The sequence below is a fragment of the Vigna radiata genome, unplaced genomic scaffold, assembly GCF_000741045.1.
Source record: "Vigna radiata var. radiata cultivar VC1973A unplaced genomic scaffold, Vradiata_ver6 scaffold_201, whole genome shotgun sequence".
NCBI lineage: Eukaryota > Viridiplantae > Streptophyta > Magnoliopsida > Fabales > Fabaceae > Vigna > Vigna radiata.
Genome location: NW_014543621.1, coordinates 477,325 through 496,681, shown reverse-complemented (window position 1 = coordinate 496,681; position 19,357 = coordinate 477,325). Strand labels below are relative to the sequence as shown.

General features: G+C 38.5%; 3 protein-coding genes and 1 pseudogene across 3 annotated transcripts; 1 reads left to right on the top strand and 3 right to left on the bottom strand.

Annotated features, from left to right (window-relative positions):
- Nucleotides 1–685: 685 nt before the first annotated feature.
- On the bottom strand, nucleotides 686–2,971 carry LOC106754708 (pentatricopeptide repeat-containing protein At2g21090). Its single transcript, XM_014636767.2, has one exon. It carries the CDS (start codon nucleotides 2,944–2,946, stop codon nucleotides 1,192–1,194), a length of 1,755 nt encoding a protein of 584 aa, XP_014492253.1. The 5' UTR covers nucleotides 2,947–2,971; the 3' UTR covers nucleotides 686–1,191.
- A 33-nt stretch (nucleotides 2,972–3,004) lies between these two features.
- LOC106754705 (pentatricopeptide repeat-containing protein At2g13600) lies at nucleotides 3,005–6,372 on the top strand. The gene is made up of 2 exons (XM_014636766.2): nucleotides 3,005–5,254; nucleotides 6,020–6,372. The coding sequence occupies exon 1, from the start codon at nucleotides 3,034–3,036 to the stop codon at nucleotides 5,149–5,151; it is 2,118 nt and encodes a 705-aa protein (XP_014492252.1). The 5' UTR covers nucleotides 3,005–3,033; the 3' UTR covers nucleotides 5,152–5,254; nucleotides 6,020–6,372.
- LOC106754707 lies at nucleotides 5,924–14,028 on the bottom strand (annotated as a pseudogene).
- Nucleotides 14,029–17,697: 3,669 nt separating this feature from the next.
- LOC106754712 lies at nucleotides 17,698–18,264 on the bottom strand. The gene has a single exon (XM_014636772.1). It carries the CDS (start codon nucleotides 18,262–18,264, stop codon nucleotides 17,698–17,700), a length of 567 nt encoding a protein of 188 aa, XP_014492258.1.
- Nucleotides 18,265–19,357: the final 1,093 nt, after the last annotated feature.

Genomic DNA, 19,357 nt, shown 5'->3' with positions numbered 1-19,357 from the left:
TTTTTTTTTTTTTTTTTTTTTTTTTTTTTTTTAATTATTTTATGGAATTTGTAATGAACAATTCGTTGCCGTCTTGGATGGGAGTAAAAGTAAATGGTCCAAAATGTTCATTTTCCACGCCCATCCTTTGGATTATATTTCACGTTGTTTTAGAGTCCATGTTCTAGTGTTCTGTTCTGAACACTTTCAGTTGTCAAACTTGTAAATTATACTAAGAAGTATTAAGTGATGAAGATACTAGTAACGTGATTTATATAACTATTCACCTGTTCATTTGCACATAATAAAATGAATACTAAATTTAAAGTTGAGTTTTTGTGAGATAAATGCTTCACTATCAACTTGATTTCAGAATAAAAGCATTGAGATATAAATCACTTTTCTTCGAGAAAAATTTCAACAAGAATTTTTTTTTTCTTTGCAAAAGTTAATACACATTTGGAAACTACTGTCAAGAAACTGCAGGCTGATTCTGAATGAGATAAATTGAGCGACGTTAGAGGGAGGAAACATATGGCAACGTGTTCCAAAGAATTGTGGTCCCTCCCAACGACCATGAGATTATCATCATTTCGAAGAAACTTGACTGTTGTCAGTTTAAACTTAATTAAAATCAATAGGAGGTATGTTGTGGTCAAGAGTCAACTGAGTACATAAATAATGTATAATTTTACTTGATGACACATTTAAACAATAAATAATAGCCGGAAAAACACTGTGAAAGGCCTATAATTGTTTGCAGTGATCATTTATAATTATGATCGATGCTAATCAATTGCTACAGTTGGTCAAATTTCAATACAATGCCAATGTTTTGTAATTACAATGCTAATCAATACCAAACATGACCACATTCAGTTATTACTTGGAGAATGCTTGCTTTCCCATAAGGGATCCACATTCAGAGCAAAATCACATAACAACAATGCAAAACCAACTAACAGTTGCTTCTTGGAACGTGTTACCCAAAACTTAATACATATTCCAATGCATATTCACTCCAATTTCTTCATGAGTTTTGTGTTATTGAGTTGAACTGACAGGGAAGCGTCTCAACATGAAAACAAACATACCGGTTGTCTCACAGCCTAGTAGTGAGAGGAGTATGATTGAAGATAGTTAGCATTCTTGATAATCACGGAGGCATGATAACACCATGACAAAAGCTTCTCATCAATGCGGCTATATTGACTAACTAAAGTAGAAATCATCACCATAATCTGGATGAAAAGGGTAATCAATATAAGGCTGATGATACCCAGCATCCTTCAAATGAAGGACTAATTTATTGTTCACTTCACATATCTCTCCAATCTGTCGATGCAGCTTGTCCTTGGCCACAAACTCGTGTCTCACATTTCTCAACTCAATCCAACTAAAAGCTGGTTCTTTCTTCAAACACCTTTCCTTCATTACCGTCCTAATTCTTTTGGCATCATCCCATCTACCATATGCAGCATATATGTTTGCTAGCATAACATACCTAGCTGTATTTTCTGGTTCCAACTCAAACAGTGCCTCAGCAGCCTTTCTAGCAAGGTCCAAGTTCCCATGAACTCTGCAAGCACCCAATATTGCACCCCACACTGCAATGTGATTCATAGTTTCACCAGGCACCTTTTCAGTCAAACTCATGGCTTCCTTCAGTCTGTTTTTCCTCCCCAGCAAATCAATCAGTAAAGCATAGTGATCAGCTTTAGGCTTCACTCCATACTTTCTTTCCATCAAATCCACCAACTCTAACCCTTCATTATCTAAACCTGCATGGCTACAACCAGATAGCACCCCAAGAAATGTCACATGATTGGGCTCTACTTTGGCTTCTATCATCCTTCTAAACACAGCCAATGAGTCCTCTCCATGACCATTTTGTGCAAAACCAGTTATGAACGTATTCCAAGTAACCACATCCCTGACAGGAGCCATCTCAAACAAATTTTCAGCTGATTTCATATCTCCACACTTACCATACATGTCAATTAAAGCATTGCAGACATACACATTAAACAAGTTCCCACTTATGCCACCTCTAATAATTTGACCATGCACCTGCTTACCTCTTCCTATAAGAGCCTCTTGTGCACAAGCATCTATAATACTCACAAAAGTTGGAGCACTAGGTCTCACACCCTCTTCCAACATTTGCTTAAAAACATCAAAAGCTTCACCACAACGCCCATTTCTCACAAAACCCGTTATCAAAGCAGTCCAAGAAACCGTGTTCTTAACCGGCATATCCTTAAATACCTTACAAGCCTCATCCAATCTACATGCTCTAGAGTAAGCCACAACCATTGACGTCCAAGACACTACATTTCTCTCTGGCATCCAGCAAAACATAGAATACGACAAGTCGGGTTCACCGCATTTCCCATAAGCATCAATTAACGCGTTATTCAGAATCAGGTTCCAGTCCATGCCAACTATAACTGCCACCCCATGAGCCTGGCGCAACCATTTAGCGTTCCGCAAACAAGCGCAGCTTCCAACTACGCTAACGAGGGTGAACTCGTCTAACACCAAAACGTTTCGACCGTTTTGCATCATTTGAAAGAGCTTAACCGAATCTTCGTGAAGATTGTAGCGCGTGAAACCGGAGATTAGCGAGTTATAACTAACGACGTTCCGTTGAGGCATTTTATCGAACAGATTACGGGCCTTATGGAAAAGGCCCGTTTTCGAGTAAAACGAGATTAGCGTATTCCACGAACGAGTAGTCTTGTTGGGAAGATCGTCGAAGGCCTTTTGTAAACTTTCTTCGCTGCCGCACTTAGAATACGCGTCAATGAGACCGTTGGCGAGGAAAGCGTCGAAGAAAAGCGCGGTTTTTATAAGGTGACCGTGCACGGCTTTTGCGAGTTTCACCCTCCTCGCCGAGACACACTTTGAAATCATAGACGAACACTTTTCAACGGAGGAAACAACATTGTTGGGGAGCATGGTCATGTTGGTTTCTCTGAACCAAATTATGAGGTCTTTCTATATGGTTTCGTTTAAAGGACTCACTTCTTCAAATTAAGGGTCTTTCTATGAATGGGTAGACATGCGTTCGTTCAAAAAGTGGTGGGTGATCTTTGTTTCCTCGATTCTTCTTCCTTCGCGAGGTTATTGGACTCATGTGTTCGGTCAAAGTCTGGAATTGATGTGCGTCGCATTCATGGTCGAATAATTAAGACACAGTTTTCATCTGAAATTTTCATTCAGAACAGACTCGTTGATGCTTACAGAAAATGCGGTTGTTTTGACGACGCACGCAAGGTGTTTGTTCATATGCCGCTGAGGAACACTTTCAGTTATAATGCGATTTTAAGCGTTTTGACGAAGTTTGGGAAGCTTGACGAGGCTCGGAACGTTTTTATGTCGATGCCTGAGCCTGACCAATGCTCATGGAATGCTATGGTGTCGGGTTTTGCACAACATGATCGATTTGAGGAAGCATTGAAGTTCTTTGTTGACATGCATAGTGAGGATTTTGTGGTTAATGAGTATTCGTTTGGGAGTGCTCTCAGTGCTTGTGCAGGGTTGACAGATTTCAATGTAGGGATTCAAATCCATGCTTTGATATCAAAGTCTCGTTACTTATTAGATGTTTATATGGGTTCTGCTCTTGTTGATATGTACTCTAAGTGTGGAGTGGTGATCTCTGCTCAAAAGGCTTTTGATGAAATGGTTGTGCGGAATATAGTGTCTTGGAACAGTTTGATTACGTGTTACGAGCAAAATGGGCCTGCAGAAAAAGCTCTGGAAGTTTTTGTTAGGATGATGGATAATGGGGTTGAACCTGATGAGATAACTCTGGCTAGCGTAGTCAGTGCCTGTGCGAGCTTGTCTGCAACCAGGGAAGGTTTGCAAATTCATGCTCGTGTCATCAAAAGGGATAAGTTTCGGAATGACCTTGTGTTAGGCAATGCGTTAGTTGATATGTATGCAAAGTGCAAAAGAGTTAGGGAAGCTCGACTGATTTTTGATAGGATGCCAGTTAGGGATGTTGTGTCTGAAACTTCTATGGTTAGTGGATATGCCAGGGCAGCCAGTGTGAAAGCGGCAAGGTTGATGTTTTCGAAGATGATGGAGAGGAATGTGGTGTCCTGGAATGCTCTTATTGCAGGTTACACACAAAATGGAGAGAATGAGGAGGCAGTTAAACTTTTCCTCCTCCTGAAGAGGGATTCTCTCTGGCCAACCCATTACACCTTTGGGAATCTACTTAATGCGTGTGCCAATCTTGCCGATCTGAAACTTGGTAGACAGGCTCACACTCACATTTTGAAGCATGGATATTGGTTTCAGTCTAGAGAAGAATCTGACATTTTTGTGGGGAATTCTCTCATTGACATGTACATGAAATGTGGAATGGTTGAAGATGGGTGCCGGGTTTTTGAGCATATGGTAGAAAGGGATACTGTCTCATGGAATGCCATGATAGTGGGGTATGCACAAAATGGTAATGGTACAGACGCCCTCGAAATTTTCAGGAAAATGCTGCTATCTGGAGAAAAACCAGACCCTGTTACTATGATTGGAGTTCTATCTGCATGTAGCCATGCAGGACTTGTTGAAGAAGGACGACGTTACTTCCACTCAATGAGGCTTGAGTATGGTTTAGCACCGTTGAAGGACCATTTTACATGCATGATTGATTTACTAGGTCGGGCTGGCTGCCTTGATGAAGCAAACGATTTGATGCAGACAATGCCGATGCAACCAGATGCCGTTGTCTTGGGATCTCTACTTGCTGCTTGTAAGGTTCATGGAAACATTAAATTAGGGAAGCATGTAGCAGAAAAGCTCATGGAAATTGATCCCTTGAACTCTGGACCTTACGTTCTTCTTTCAAATATGTATGCTGAGCTTGGAAGATGGAAAGATGTTGTCAAAGTCCGGAAACAGATGAGGCAACAGGGAGTAGTTAAGCAACCTGGTTGCAGTTGGATTGAAATTCAGAGTCGCGTGCATGTTTTCATGGTGAAAGATAAAAGGCATCCTCGTAGGAAGGACATCCATTTAGTTCTGAAAATTCTCACAGAACAGATGAAGCGGGCTGGCTATGTGCCAGAAGCTGATGATGATGAGTTTTGCGAGGAGGAAAGTGACTCTGAACTTGTCTTGCATTGTGAAATGGAATCGGAGGCCGATACAGCAGTTGCATAAAAGAAAATCTTCCGGCTAGTTGTCGAGTTTTTCACTAGAAAGTAGGAAGGTTTGGGATTAAAGTTCGCATATTTGAGCAAGGCTCTAGAAATTTGAGATGAAGGTTCGTCCAAAATTTTTCATAAGGGTTTAAGTCAAATTTATAGTAAGTAGGCTGGAGATGTAGAATCTCGAATGTACCCGTCGGTTTGTTGTTACCACTTGCGTCAGTGCATCTCTGATATACACTTTCAGTCTGCTAACTTTCTTGCAGCTAAACTCATTGATTTTGATCATATGATCAGTTTGATTGCCAAATATATGAGCTCAAAATAGTTAAAGTGTCATATTTACAAATGGACTCATCCTGTAGATCAGATGGGTTCTTGGTCACTAGCATATAGGGACATAAAACTACAATAAAAAGGAATAGCAGATATATCTCCGTAGATCAAGCTGTTAATTGCTTCATTATGATGTTTGTTAATATTTATATACCATCTTTTACAAGAGTGTGTTGTGATTGAAATTAGGATTTTAGAGTAAGCCTGGTGAAATTAATATTTATATACCATCTCTTCAGTTGCATCACCTATTTTCATTATGGGAGTTGCTACACAAGATACTGAAGCTTTTGTGTGTGTAAAAATAAGAAACGGCAGAATCCCTCGGCCAGCATATAGGATCCCCCTTTCACTATTTCTGGCAAAAAGCATGTATTGTGAATGAAAATTAGGAGGGAAGAAGAATGTGAATGATGAAGAGAGAGACGGTGGTGCTAATTAAGTAATGCTTGAAACAGAAACAACCACAATATCATTTTTGTTATCTTCTTACATTTTTTTGCTTGTTGATATGATTCTACATCTTCTTTGTTTCCTCTATGCAGATAAATCCGAGTGATGTTAACCAACCCTCTCGAGAGTGAGAGAGTCATCAACTTTTTAGGATGATTCCTTGTGAGCATCTGTACCTAAGAATTACAAAAGAAATGAACCTGGAAACCAGGATGAAGCACACCATCACCCCAACATTCTTCCATCTACTAGTCTCCCCTCCAAGCTCTGCTACTTTAAGTACATCCTCTCCTCTCACCACACATGCCCCAAACAAGTATTCCAAGCACTTTTTTTGAGTTGGAGAACTCATTTATCAGAAACCCTTCAAAGGGATACTTAAATGGAGACATATAATGCATGAAAATCCAGTAACTTGGAATTTGGTGTTTTGATATTAAGTATCCAGAGAACAGAAGAAACGAACCGATGGCACCGGCAATCATTGAATTCCCAACAATGAAATTAGGCACTGCAGCACTGAAACATACCACTACCGAATTTGCAGTGTAAAGAATTAGCCAGATTAGCATCAGAAAGTACAAAAATGCCGAAAAATTCCTGTTGAGATCAATAAGCCAGTACAGAGGCACTGTGAATAAAATGGCTAGTATGAGCAAAAATGGCAAGGAAACTAGGCCATTGACGATAGAATAAGATGAAAGTCTGTAGCTTCGACTAGAGATTTCTTTCATTATAATATCCCTTTCTTGCAGAAAAATTGGTAGAGCTTCGGAGGTGCTTGATAACATAAACGTTAAAACGAAAGCAAAGAGACCCACTCTTTCTTCCGCTCCCTCCGTACCATCCTTGAGATTACAAAAGACTGAGCCCAAAACCAGTCCAGAAACCAGCATTTGAATTGTCCTGCACGCAAAGAGTTCCTTTGTGCGTACGATATTTTTCGAGAATCTATGAGTGAGAATCATAGTTTCTCTCAATACAGAATTTGCAAAATCACAAGTGATATCCATTCCCGCACCGATGGTTTCTTCATCAATTAACTTGGATTGTTGAAAGAGCTGTTGCAAAGTAAACTTACCACTTCTACTCTGATGACTTGGGTCATGGACCCATTACTAGAAGCATGGTTAGAAGACTCCAAGAAGAGCTTGAGGACATGGATCCAAATAGGCAAGTTCTCTCCATACATTTTTAAGTGAAATTTGGAGACACCAAGAGAAGGGGCAAAACTGTCCACATGAGTGCTAAAGTTGCTAGCGGCACAACCTCCTTTGCTAAACACACCCCCGGTCAAGTCTCTCCTCTTCAGCATCAGATCACGTGTTTCTTATTTTTCACCCATTGTAAATAAGGCTTCTAGATGCCAACACATTTTCCTTGCATTGACACGTGGGTGGAGATCCATTTCTCTCGAAATCCATCTACACCACACATAGCTCATTGGGTTTCCTATAAATCCATCTTGCAGCACATGTAAAATCACTTTTAGATAAATGAGAATTTCTACTGAGATTTGCTTCAGCCATCTCTCCTTCTGAAAGTCATTCCTAGCTTAAATCTTTCCCTACAACTTCCTTCCTTGTATGGAAGGCTGCCTGAGTTGTAGCCACCTCCTAAGCATAGCTTCCGTTTCCATATCTCCATAGATTGCATATCCATCCACTGCCATGGACATCACTTCCGCTGCCTGTGTTTCTATTTGAAGTCTGACGTAGTGTGCTTCTCATCCATCAACTTCACTGTTTCGTGGAACTTCTCTCGGTGCAGCCGACCCATCTCCATACTTGGCTCATCAAGTGGTATTCAGAGCAAGGATGCTGGAGCCGTGAGATAAGTTCATCTTTCTGCAATTTAAATTCTGTCACCACCATTCCTTCACTGTCTCTGTTGATTCCTGTTACTGTTTCATTGGTTTTGACATTTTTAGGATCTTTGAGTCTTGAACCGTGCTATTTTTTTTTAATTGATTGAGTCTGTTCATTTTAATCGGTTGAAATTTTTGGTTGAGTCATTTTTAATTTGAGCATCCATCCTGTTATGTCATATGTCATGTGCAACTCCATTTTTGTTTAAAATCTGGTTGAAAACCATGTGATCTGCGTTTGTACTGAAAATCTGTATGAGATACATGTCTCTACACAATATATGAGCGATGACAATTGAGATGATGAGCTCATGTGTATGAATTGGTGATAATCTTTGAGAATTTAGTAGATCCATAACAGATCACACTGCATCTATTTTTGAAATTCAGTGGTACTGTTTCATTGCCTACAATTGTTATGTGTACTGTTTCATTGTTTGGAACTGTTAAGTGACTTGTGTCTACATAATTCTCGTGTTACATGAAAGTTGTTCCATAATGAAAATTGTTTTAGGCATGAAATGAGTGTGCAAAGTCAGAATACTTTGATACTTGCAGTTAACCGATCTGCACTTGACTTAGTTGATTCCTTTCTGCGTGTAAAACTGGCTAAAGTACTTTAGATCATATCCAGCCATCTAAATCATTTCCTGCCACTTTGAGCAATTTTCTTTGATTGTCCTAAGTTCACTCTTGTTGTGTTTGAGTTGAATTACATTTGTTTTCAAAATTTGGCTGTCATAGTTGCTTAAAATGACTTAAACCAGAACTGCCATACTCCAATTTTGATATGCCATGAATTTTAACTGAAATTGTGCTCAAACAAGTTTGTTTTAATCATTCAAACATGTTTGAAGCTGTCTAAGCTGACCAATTGCTGTTATGTGCAAAATGCCTATGTGACTTGCCAAATTTTGACTCAATTTTTGTTGTGACCGTAGTAGTGCAGTAACACATTCTGTTTGCCATATTGAATTTGGTTGATCGGTTAATTTTGGGATGTAGTAAAAGCTTGGTTCTGTAAAATATCATTAAGAAGATTCAAACAATAAGAAAGTCAAATTAAAAAGCTGAAAGAACCAATGCATCCAATAAAGTGTTATTGCCGAGACTGAATTAACCAATTCTACATAATGTTGACTGCTCTTTGAAGCATTATCACAAACAATTTGTGATATTTTTCGAAAACTGCTTTTCTGGTCCAATTGCTTGCTGTTATTCATTGAAGTCCGTCCAATCTAATCTAGAACTATTCCTAGGATCCTTTTGAAGTGCTTCCGTGATTAAAACCTGCTTAATTTTTTGATGTTAATTTTTTTTTTGAACTCTTGCACACAACCTGTTTGATAAAAGGTTATGTGTTGGTGTCAGTCTGTGTTGTAATTACGGGCAGTAGCATGATGCAGTGTAAGTTCTGAATTGGACTGCTGTGTAGGTGTGCTTTAACTCAGACTCCATACATGCAAGGAAGCATCAAAGGAAGTTAGGAGATTGATTACACAAGCCACAAGGAAAGGCTGACGGGAATGGAGAAATGGTGCTGCTGCAGCTAGTGAAATCATTGCAGTGTGACAGCAGAATTCCTGTGTGATCACTGTCTCAGCAGAGAAACTCCACTTTGCAGCTGTGAGCCTTGTGAGATGCTAATTGTTGCATCAGATTTTGATTGAGAGCAACCAAAGCTGCCACATTAAAACTTCCTTATTATTCTCTATTTTCATTTCTTTGTGTTCTTCACCTTGTATTTTGTTTCTTTCTTCAATTTTTGTAAGTTGGCCATTTCAAGCAAGTGAGGTGGAAGAGCTCATAAGTGTTCTTCTCTCATTTGCTAACTTGACTTAAAGTCTCATAAACTAAAAATTGGTAGACGATGAGTGTGTCTTAGATCCAAAGTCTAAGCCTCACCTAGGAGACCTCACCTTTACTTTTCCATTGTCTTTAAGTTTCCTTCAATTTACCAATTGCTTTCAATTTTTCGTCTAGGGATCGCTTCTAGAGTCCGAATTTAGAGTCCTACTTCTTTGCTTTGTTTTTGAGTCTTCTTTTGTGATCTTAGAAGTAATCTTGGGTAAGAACTACTAAGTAAGTAGCCTAGAACATTTTTGGCAAGGAAAAGGCTTGGTACTTAAGCAACCCTAGTGGTTCACCTCCCTTACCTGGAATTTGTTCTTAGGTGAAATCTAAGTAATTTGTAACACAAGAAAACTTTTAGAATCACAAAATGTCAAAACATCAATCTCCAAGAGTTAGTGATTCTGAGGAACAAGTTACTCTCAAAGATATTTCAAAACAATTTAGAGAGCTAACTCAATGGAGAATTGATACTGAAAGAAAGATGGATTATGCTCAACAAGATAGGGAAAGGCAAATCACCATAATTCAAGATGAGTTGAGAGTCATGAGAGATGAGCAAGGGAGAATGAGGGGAAGTAGGAGTGAAGATTCTCACCATGAGGTAAAGAATTTTAGAATGGGAGATTATGATGGAGAGTATTCTTCTTTTAGAAGACATAGGAGGGAAATTCAAGAACCTCCTCTCCCTAGAGAAGTCAATATTAACTTGCCTCATTTCCATGGAAAGGATGATGTAGAGGCCTTCTTAGATTGGCAAATAAAGGTGGAGCAACTTTTTGCTTGCCACCAAGTTAGTGAAGAAAGGAAGGTTCCTCTAGCTACCCTAGGCTTTCAAGGGTATGCCATGTATTGGTGGACTGCCATAGTGGAAGAAAGAAGGCGCCACCAAAATCCTCCAATACAATATTGGAATGACTTGATCACTGCCCTTAGGAGGAGACATATTCCATCATATTACCATAGAGAGCTTATGGATAAACTCCAAAGACTCCAACAAAATTCTATGTATGTAGAACAATATAGACAAAAGATGGAGTTGTATATGATGAGGGCAAGAATTGAGGAAACAGATGAACTCACAATGGCTAGATTTTTGAGTGGGCTTAATTATGAAATGAGAGATAAGGTTGAATTACTACCTTATATAGATTTGGATAGTCTTGTCCAAATGTGTATCAAGGTAGAGCAACAAAATTTGAGAAAAACCTCTCTTAAGAGAGCTCAAGTTCAACCTTCTTTTGAAAGAAAAAGTCTAAAAGAAAAGGAGCCTTTCAATCCTCTAGCCAAAATTGATGAGAAACCTAAACAAGAATCCTCTTCACACACTCGCACTAGTGAGATCAAGTGTTTTAAATGTCTAGGAAGAGGACATATAGCTGCACAATGTCCCACCAAAAGAACTATCATATTGAGGGGCATTGACAGTTATAGTAGTGAATCCTCCAATAGTGAGAATGAGAGTGATCAAGAAAAATCCACTACTGAGGAAGTCTATCCTTGTGAAGGGCAACTTCTCATGATCAAAAAAATATTTGATAATCAATCCAGTGAAGAACATCTATCACAAAGAGAGACTCTTTTTCACACAAGGTGTCAAATTCTAAATAACACTTGTTCTCTCATTGTTGATAGTGGTTCGTGCTCTAATTGTTGTAGCACTAGATTGGTTGAAAAAATAAATCTTGTTGTGCAATCCCATCCTAAACCTTATAAAATACATTGGATCAATAAAGATGGAATATCACAGTCAAAGATCAAGTCACAGTAACAATTTCTATTGGCAATTTTAAAAACAAAGTTTTATGTGATGTAGTTCCAATGGAAACTTGTCATGTGTTATTGGGAAGACCATGGCAATTTGATCATAAAATAATTCATAATGGTCTTACCAATACAATAACTGTGCATCATCATGAGAAGAAATTTGTACTTCATCCTCTTTCATCATCACAAGTGGCGAAGGATCAAGCACAAATGCACCTTAACAAGGAAAGGGATGAAAAAGAAAAAGAAAGAGAAGAAGAGAGAAGAAAAAGAGAGGAAGAAGAGATAGAAGAAGAGAGAAGAAAAAGAGAGGAATAAGAGAGAAAAGAAGAGAGAAGAAAAGAGGAGGAGAGAATAAAAGAAAAGGAAAGAAAAGACAAAGAAGAAATGGAAGAAAGTGAACAAAAGCAACTAAGAGCAATATAGCCACCAACAACAATGGAATCAAAACTATTAAGGGGAGGTTTTCTATCATTTCACTTTTATCCATTTATTTGTCAAAATTCAAATTTTTGCTTTTCTCTCCTAGAATTTGCCATGTCATCTTCCAAAATGCTAAAACTTTCAACACATGGCAATTCACAACTTCGGTTAGGGTTACCTTTATGGTTACCCCTAACTCCAGATATAAATAAAAATAAAGAAAGGTTTCTTTATTGTATTAAACCTGAAAATTTTAAAATTAAGAAACTTTCTTCAAAACACTTTCTATTATATATCTTGTTGGGTCATAGAAAACTAATTAGAAATATGTTTGATGCTTATTGTAGATTGATCTTTGACCCAGGAGGAACTTGTATGGAGTCTACAAAAATAAGTCCTCAAGCAAACTATCAGATTTGAGGGCAAATCCTTTCCAGGGGGGAGGGGATGATGACTTGGGTCATGGACCCATTACTAGAAGCATGGTTAGAAGACTCCAAGAAGAGCTTGAGGACATGGATCCAAATAGGCAAGTTCTCTTCATACAATTTTAAGTGGAATTTGGAGACACCAAGAGAAGGGGTAAAACTGTCCACATGAGTGCTAAAGTTGCTAGTGGCACAACCTCCTTTGCTAAACACACCCCCGGTCAAGTCTCTCCTTTTCAGCATCAGATCACGTGTTTCTTATTTTTCACACATTGTAAATAAGGCTTCTAGATGCCAACACATTTTCCTTGCATTGACACGTGGATGGAGATCCATTTCTCTCGGAATCCATCTACACCACAATAGCTCATTGGATTTCCTATAAATCCATCTTGCAACACATGTAAAATCACTTTTAGATAAATGAGAATTTCTGCTGAGATTTGCTTCAGCCATCTCTCCTTCTGAAAGTCATTCCTAGCTTAAATCTTTCCCTACAACTTCCTTCCTTGTATGGAAGGCTGCCTGAGTTGTAGCCACCTCCTAAGCATAGCTTTCGTTTCCATATCTCCATAGATCGCATATCCATCCACTGCCATGGACATCACTTCCACTGCCTGTGTTTGTGCTTGAAGTCTGACGTAGTGTGCTTCTCATCCATCAACTTCATTGTTTCGTGTAACTTCTCTCGGTTTAGCCGATCCATCTCTATACTTGGCTCATCATACTCTCACCCTGCTCACCACATTTCTCCTGTAACATTGTCCTTGGTATTCGCCACGAAGCTTCTAGCTGAACCTGCTGACATTTTTTATGTTGCTGAATGGTCTTAATGGAATCATTGGCAAACTCAACCACATTAACATGAAGAGGAATTTCTAAACCCATTAGCCTTAGATTTACACCCAGAAAATCCACAGAGCCATGATGCAACACAATACCATCAGCCAATAACAGTATTGAGTTGAAAAACTTCACCATTCTGTACCCGGGTTGGTGGATAGTCAGGATTATAGTTTGCCCTCTAGATTCAGCCATTACTTTAAGCATATCAATTATTTGCATAGTTAAGGTACTATCAAGCCCTGAAGTTGGTTCATCCAAACTCGGTACCTTTGGATCATGTATGACTTCAACACCAATGGAAACTTGGTGCCTCTCACCACTAGATATGCCACAGACCCTGTCATCTCCAATTCTATTCCTAGCAACATGGCTAAGACCAAGCTCTAGAATTAGTGACTTGACCCTGGAGCATAGTTGTTCTTGAGGAAGACATAACCTTAGCTTTGCACTAAACATTATGGTTTCATCAACCGTAAGTAAGAGAAACAAGGTATCCTTTTGCAAAACATACCCTGAAATTTTTTTGAACTCAACTGTATCCATAGGCTCTTGATTCACCAAGATACACCCACTTTGTGAACTAGCTTTACCAGCTAGGATCTTGAGAAGGGATGATTTCCCAGCCCCACTTGGCCCAACAATTGCCAGAATTTCCATTGGCTTTGCTATGCAGTTCACGTTCTTGAGGACATGCCTAACTCCACTGCATGATCTGTGTTCAGTTTGTTCTTCATCTTCTGCTTCACGACCATCTTCCTCCCTATTCAATTGTGAAAATTTTCTGAAGATTTTAGAAGGGTTCTCTGCTGCCTTTGAACGAATGTTGTAGTTTATGCCTGTTGCCTCAACCTCACACCCTTGTTTCTTCATTAAATACGTTCTTTGCTCTCTTTTCTTTTTTTCTCTCTTTCACTATTTTTGTTTGTCTTATACTCGCTTCTTATTACAAGCCCTTTTGGCTGTCTGGCTCTATATTATTTTTTGAAAGCTGAATCTACTATTTGGGCCTCAGCCACTTTCTGTGAAACAATTGTGGTTCGAAGGGATGTCACTGCGAAGACATTGAGATCCTCAAACTTTGTAGTCATAGTTCACGTGCACTAATTGTGGACATTTTTTGATTCTCACCTTCAGTGACCAACTGGAACAATAAAACAATTCGAGGATGCTAAAATCGCACCATTGATAGTGAAATTAACTTATCCCTTCAATGCGTATGGATGGGATTTTTTTTCCTGACATTGTATTGATCCTCCCATCCTTTATGTTTACAAAGCAACTTATATAGTATTTGAAAAATATTAGTATATTGCTTTTTAATACACTGGATGCAGGTGATTTGTGCTCTAAATGTTGGTGTAGTTAATGCACTACACTAACATCTATGTGTACATAATTCTTGCATGGAACTAATCTCTGAGATTTTCTACAAAATCAGGCATAAAATCCACACCCACTGTTGTCGTCTCTTCATTGTAAAGTTGTTTCTACGTTCTAACGTTGCCAAATTAGAATAAGAGGCTGATGCCTTTGCTACGTACAAAGAGTGGATATATATTTTTGATTTACTCATTCCATAGGTCCTGTGTTTTGGTTAGAAGTTGCACATCTATTCTTTCATTTTTTTTTCCAACTGGGTCTCTATTTTTAAAAATTGAAACAATCATATCCTTTTACAACACTAACACTATTAAAGAAGGTGTCACATGTCAGTTTTTAATTTTTTAAAAAATACCTTTTTAATTACTTTTAGTTTTTTAATATTTTCTTAAAAAAAGAAATTGTGTCAAATTGACATTGTGTCATGTGACAATGTTTATCTATTGTGCTGAAAGGAATGAATATCAACATTGGCCAAGTGATTGCAAACGAGATCAAAAGTTGTGAATTCACTACTAGTAACAAGGCACCTTTGGGACATCTCTCATTGATTACACACCTATGCCATGCACTTGGAGTGGACACATCTATTCCACCTTTTCAGCTCCCTAGGAAGGCTATTGATGAAGCCTACTACAGGCAGTTTTGTGGAGGAGTTGAGGCAGTACCTCAGAGATATAGGAGGAGAGTTCCACCATCACATGTTCAGGGAGATGCACATGATGTTGAGCCATTTTAGATGAGAGACATGTACATGTCTCTTATGGAGTCCAGACTTGATTCAATTCATAGGGATCTGTTGCTACATTAGAGATGATCATAGGCTTGTATGACACTCCTCCTGCACATAGGTGGACTATGGACGAGTTCAACAATGTAGTGGCTTGGCCAGAACAGGCGCAGGGCAGTAGATCTAGAGCAGCTGAAGCTCTAACCATGGATGAGGATGCTGAGGAGGATGATGATGATGATGATTTTGAGGATGCTGAGGCTGGAGAGGAGGTTTCTAACGACAACATGGTGTTGAGCGGTGGCTGTGATTCTTCCTTTGCACCTTTTTCCATCCTTTTTTGAGTCCAACTCCTTCCTACTTCAGTCTACATCATTCAATTCTCGTCTAATCCTTTCAAAACAAGGGAAACCAAGCATAATATCTCTAAAACCACCTTTGTTCTCTTGTAACCTAACTAAAGTAATTTGCATGTTTTCAAGCTAATTTCTAAGTCATAAAGGGTGTGTTTTGTATCAAAATTAAATATGAAAATAACGGTTTTTGAACCATTATTACAACCCCAAACTTAGAACTTTGTTTGTCCTCAAACAAACAAAACAAAACTTAGCTTTTCACCTATCCTCAACATGGTTCAACCCATTCGAACCCATTCTTTCACAACAAGTAATTACTCAATTCATCTTTTCAATGGAATCTCATCAAGATGCACACATGCTTCACTTTATCACAACTCACATAGTGTTCACATATTCATATAATTTTCAACAGATGTTATTCTTATGAATGATCAATTAACTAAGCACAGATGAAATTATGAATTTGTGGAATCAATCCTCACCAGATAAGGTGTCTCACTCAATCACTCAAGTGTTTCAAGAAATCACTCCTTCCCTCTTACTATCTACATGTCACATAGAACAAAGTTGCCATTCATTTGCCATAATCAAACATCAACACATACACATGTCATCACAAGGACTTTTTCAAGGCTTATAATGTGGTTGGGCTAACAAGGAATTTTTTTTCTAGACCAAAAAATCCTTGAGTTAAGAGAGTCATTCAAATAATATGGTTCAAGCACAACTCTCCTTTTACCACTCTCACTCATTCCCAACTTTCCCTTTTCTTCCCATTGTGCTTTTCTTTTCATGCTTTTCTTTTTCTAACTTTTTCATGCTTTTTCTCATGTATTTTCATTCAACACATTAGCTTAATGTCTAACTTTTTCTTTTTCAACTTCCCAACAACCCTAAACTTGAACCTTTTTCAATACCACAATTAATTCTCAACCTAACTCAAGGTAAAGATTTTCCAAAGCTAGGTTTTCAAATCTTGTTTAAGGCTTAGGTTCAAAAAGGGTAGAACATAAAATGTTCCTTTTCATGTGGGACGAAAATTTCATTTGGCTAGAAAAGGGTTTATTCAACAAAACGGCCTTGATCATATGACACATACATGTAATTCAATCAATCATAGAAATTCAGACAAAATCACTCATGCTTCCACATAGATAGCAAATATAACAATTAAAAACTCCGGAGCTCAAAAACCTCTCAAATAGGCTCACTCAATATTCAAAGCATCATAATCATACACCCTGCTCAACATCTTAATCACAATCATAATATTCATGCATCCATTCACAATCTGTGAACACTTCACCTGTATATGAGCATGTAAAGCAATCTCAATCATCATCCACATCAAGCATCATAAAGCATACTCATCACACAGTCAATCAAGTCAAACCATCATCAGATAAAGATGTTCAAGCCAAGTACTATAAAAACCCTAACTACTAAACAAAAGAAAAAAAATAGAAGATAAGAAACATCCTGGGGTGCCTCCCAACAAGCGCTTGTTTAACGTCACGAGCCTGACCCAAACCTTTCTAGCACTTGTCAGTAAGTGCATATCTTTCCAACACCCTTCAGTAGGTGTACCTTCCTGTACCCTTTAGTGAGTACATAAAATTTTTAGCTTCCCTTAGTAGAAGCTACCCAATACACAAAATTTTAAAAATTGTTCATAATTACATCACCAAGATTTAAAAATTAAACACAAGAAAAATAATGTTCTTGGATTACTGGGGTGCCTCCTAGTAAGCGCTCTTTTTACATCACTAGCTTGACACAGTAAGGCTCACGTCTCCTCTTCCATGTTGATGTCTTCATCACACCAACTCATTAATTTACTTGGGTCCACCTTCTGAACTATCCTGGAGTATTGAGCTTCAATTTCTATCACTCTATTCTCTCTATGGCCTTTCACCACCCACTTCTTCTTCTTGTATCTCACCTGTGAACCAAGCTAGAATGGTGCATCCTCCAAGTCAATGTGGACTGTGCCTCCTTTATCAACATCTTTCAATTCCTGTACCTGCATGACATTACAGTTATTACCTTTGTTAGCACATTTAGACCCATCAATTGCTGCATCTTTCTTTGAAACTTTATATTCATACCTCTTTTGTATTCACGTCAGCTTCTCTTCAGAGGCAGTATAGATCAACTTATGTTCTTGGTCTTTTAACATAACCATCTCGTCATGGACACTTATGACCACTTTGGCCGTTTTCATGAGTGGCCTTCCAAGAATCAACGGAACCATCTCATTGACCTTTATCTCCATCACTAAAAAATCGACCAAGAATTGAAGGTTTTCAACGCGAATCACCACGTCCTCCACCACACCATAAGATCTCTTTGAGGATCCATCTGCCACAACCACAAAAATATTGGTTGGCTTCAATGTTAGCCCACGAATCTTTTTCAGCATAGATAAGGGCATCAAATTAATACCTGACCCAGAATCAAGTAAAGCTCTCCCTACATTAACATCTCCAATGGCGCATGGAATAGTAAGACTTCCTGGATCCTTCATTTTTGGAGGGTGCTTCCTCTTCAAAGGGCGAATACAACCTTCCTGTTTCTTAGTGTCTTCCTCTTCAAGATGTATAACTTCTCCAAGGTAATACTTTATGCGCTTGGAATAGACAGGAAGTTGGTGGAGTGCTTCGGTTAAAGGCATAATAATCTTCATCTGATTAAAAATCTCTCTAAATTTCCTGCAATTTCTCTCTTTTCTATCTTCTCCTCTTAGGTAAGGAAGATCACTCTCATCTTTTTCAATTTTTTCTTTTTCAATTTTTTTTTCTTCCATCTTCTCATCCTCATCCTCACTACTCTCTAACTTAATAATTTATTTTTCCACTCCTTCATCAATTATGCTCACAACTTTACAATCTTCTCTAGGGTTAACTTCAGTATTAGCCCTAAATTGATTCTTCTCTGTGACTTCCACCCTTTTTGATAACTGGCCATTTGCATTTCCAAATTCTTGAAATTAGCTTCATGACTCTTATAATGAGAGTCGTACACGTTCAAGAAATTTTCAAATTTCTCATCAAAGCTTCTGACATGATCAGTCAAACTAGCCACCTGTTGCCATAGTGGAGGTTGTTGTGGTCTGTTAAATTTGTCTCTAGTTTGTCCAGATTGATTACTCTGGCTTTGCCCAATGCTTGGGTGATTCTTCCAACCTTGGTTGTAGTTACCTTGGTTGAAGTTACCCTGGCGATATTGAAACTGGTTGCCCATGTAATTCGCTTCTTCTTGTGCCTCTTCAGGGATGACACATTGACCATTAATATGGTCACCACAAAAAAAAATCATAGAGTTGTTGTTGAGCAATGATCTTTGACAAGTTATCTAGTTGTTGAGATAGGAGCTTATTTTAAGCTAGCAATGCATCTTCAGTGGGCAATTGGAGAACTCCCCTCTTTTGAACTGTCACGCCCCTTTCACTATGAGTCTCATTCTCGTTTGCAGCCATGCTTTCAATCAACTCATAGGCCTCTTCAACATTCTTTCTCTTGATACTGCCTCCAACTGAGGCATTTAACATAAGCTTGAACTGTGTACCAAGACCTCCAAGGAACGTGAGAACCAATGATGTCTCATTAAAACCGTGTACAGGCGTCTTTCTTAGAAAACCTTTGAATCTGTCCCATGCCTGACCTAGGGTTTCCTCCATGCCCTGTCTGAATGAAGAAATCTTCATCTTTCCTTTGTTGATTTTGGACTGTGGGAAGTATTTATTTAGGAATTTAAACACCACAACGTCCCAAGTTGTA

Coding starts and splice junctions, on each gene's coding strand:
- LOC106754708 (XM_014636767.2), bottom strand. CDS start 2,946: ATGACCATGCTCCCCAACAATGTTGTTTCCTCCGTTGAAAAGTGTTCG.
- LOC106754705 (XM_014636766.2), top strand. CDS start 3,034: ATGGGTAGACATGCGTTCGTTCAAAAAGTGGTGGGTGATCTTTGTTTC.
- LOC106754712 (XM_014636772.1), bottom strand. CDS start 18,264: ATGAAGATTATTATGCCTTTAACCGAAGCACTCCACCAACTTCCTGTC.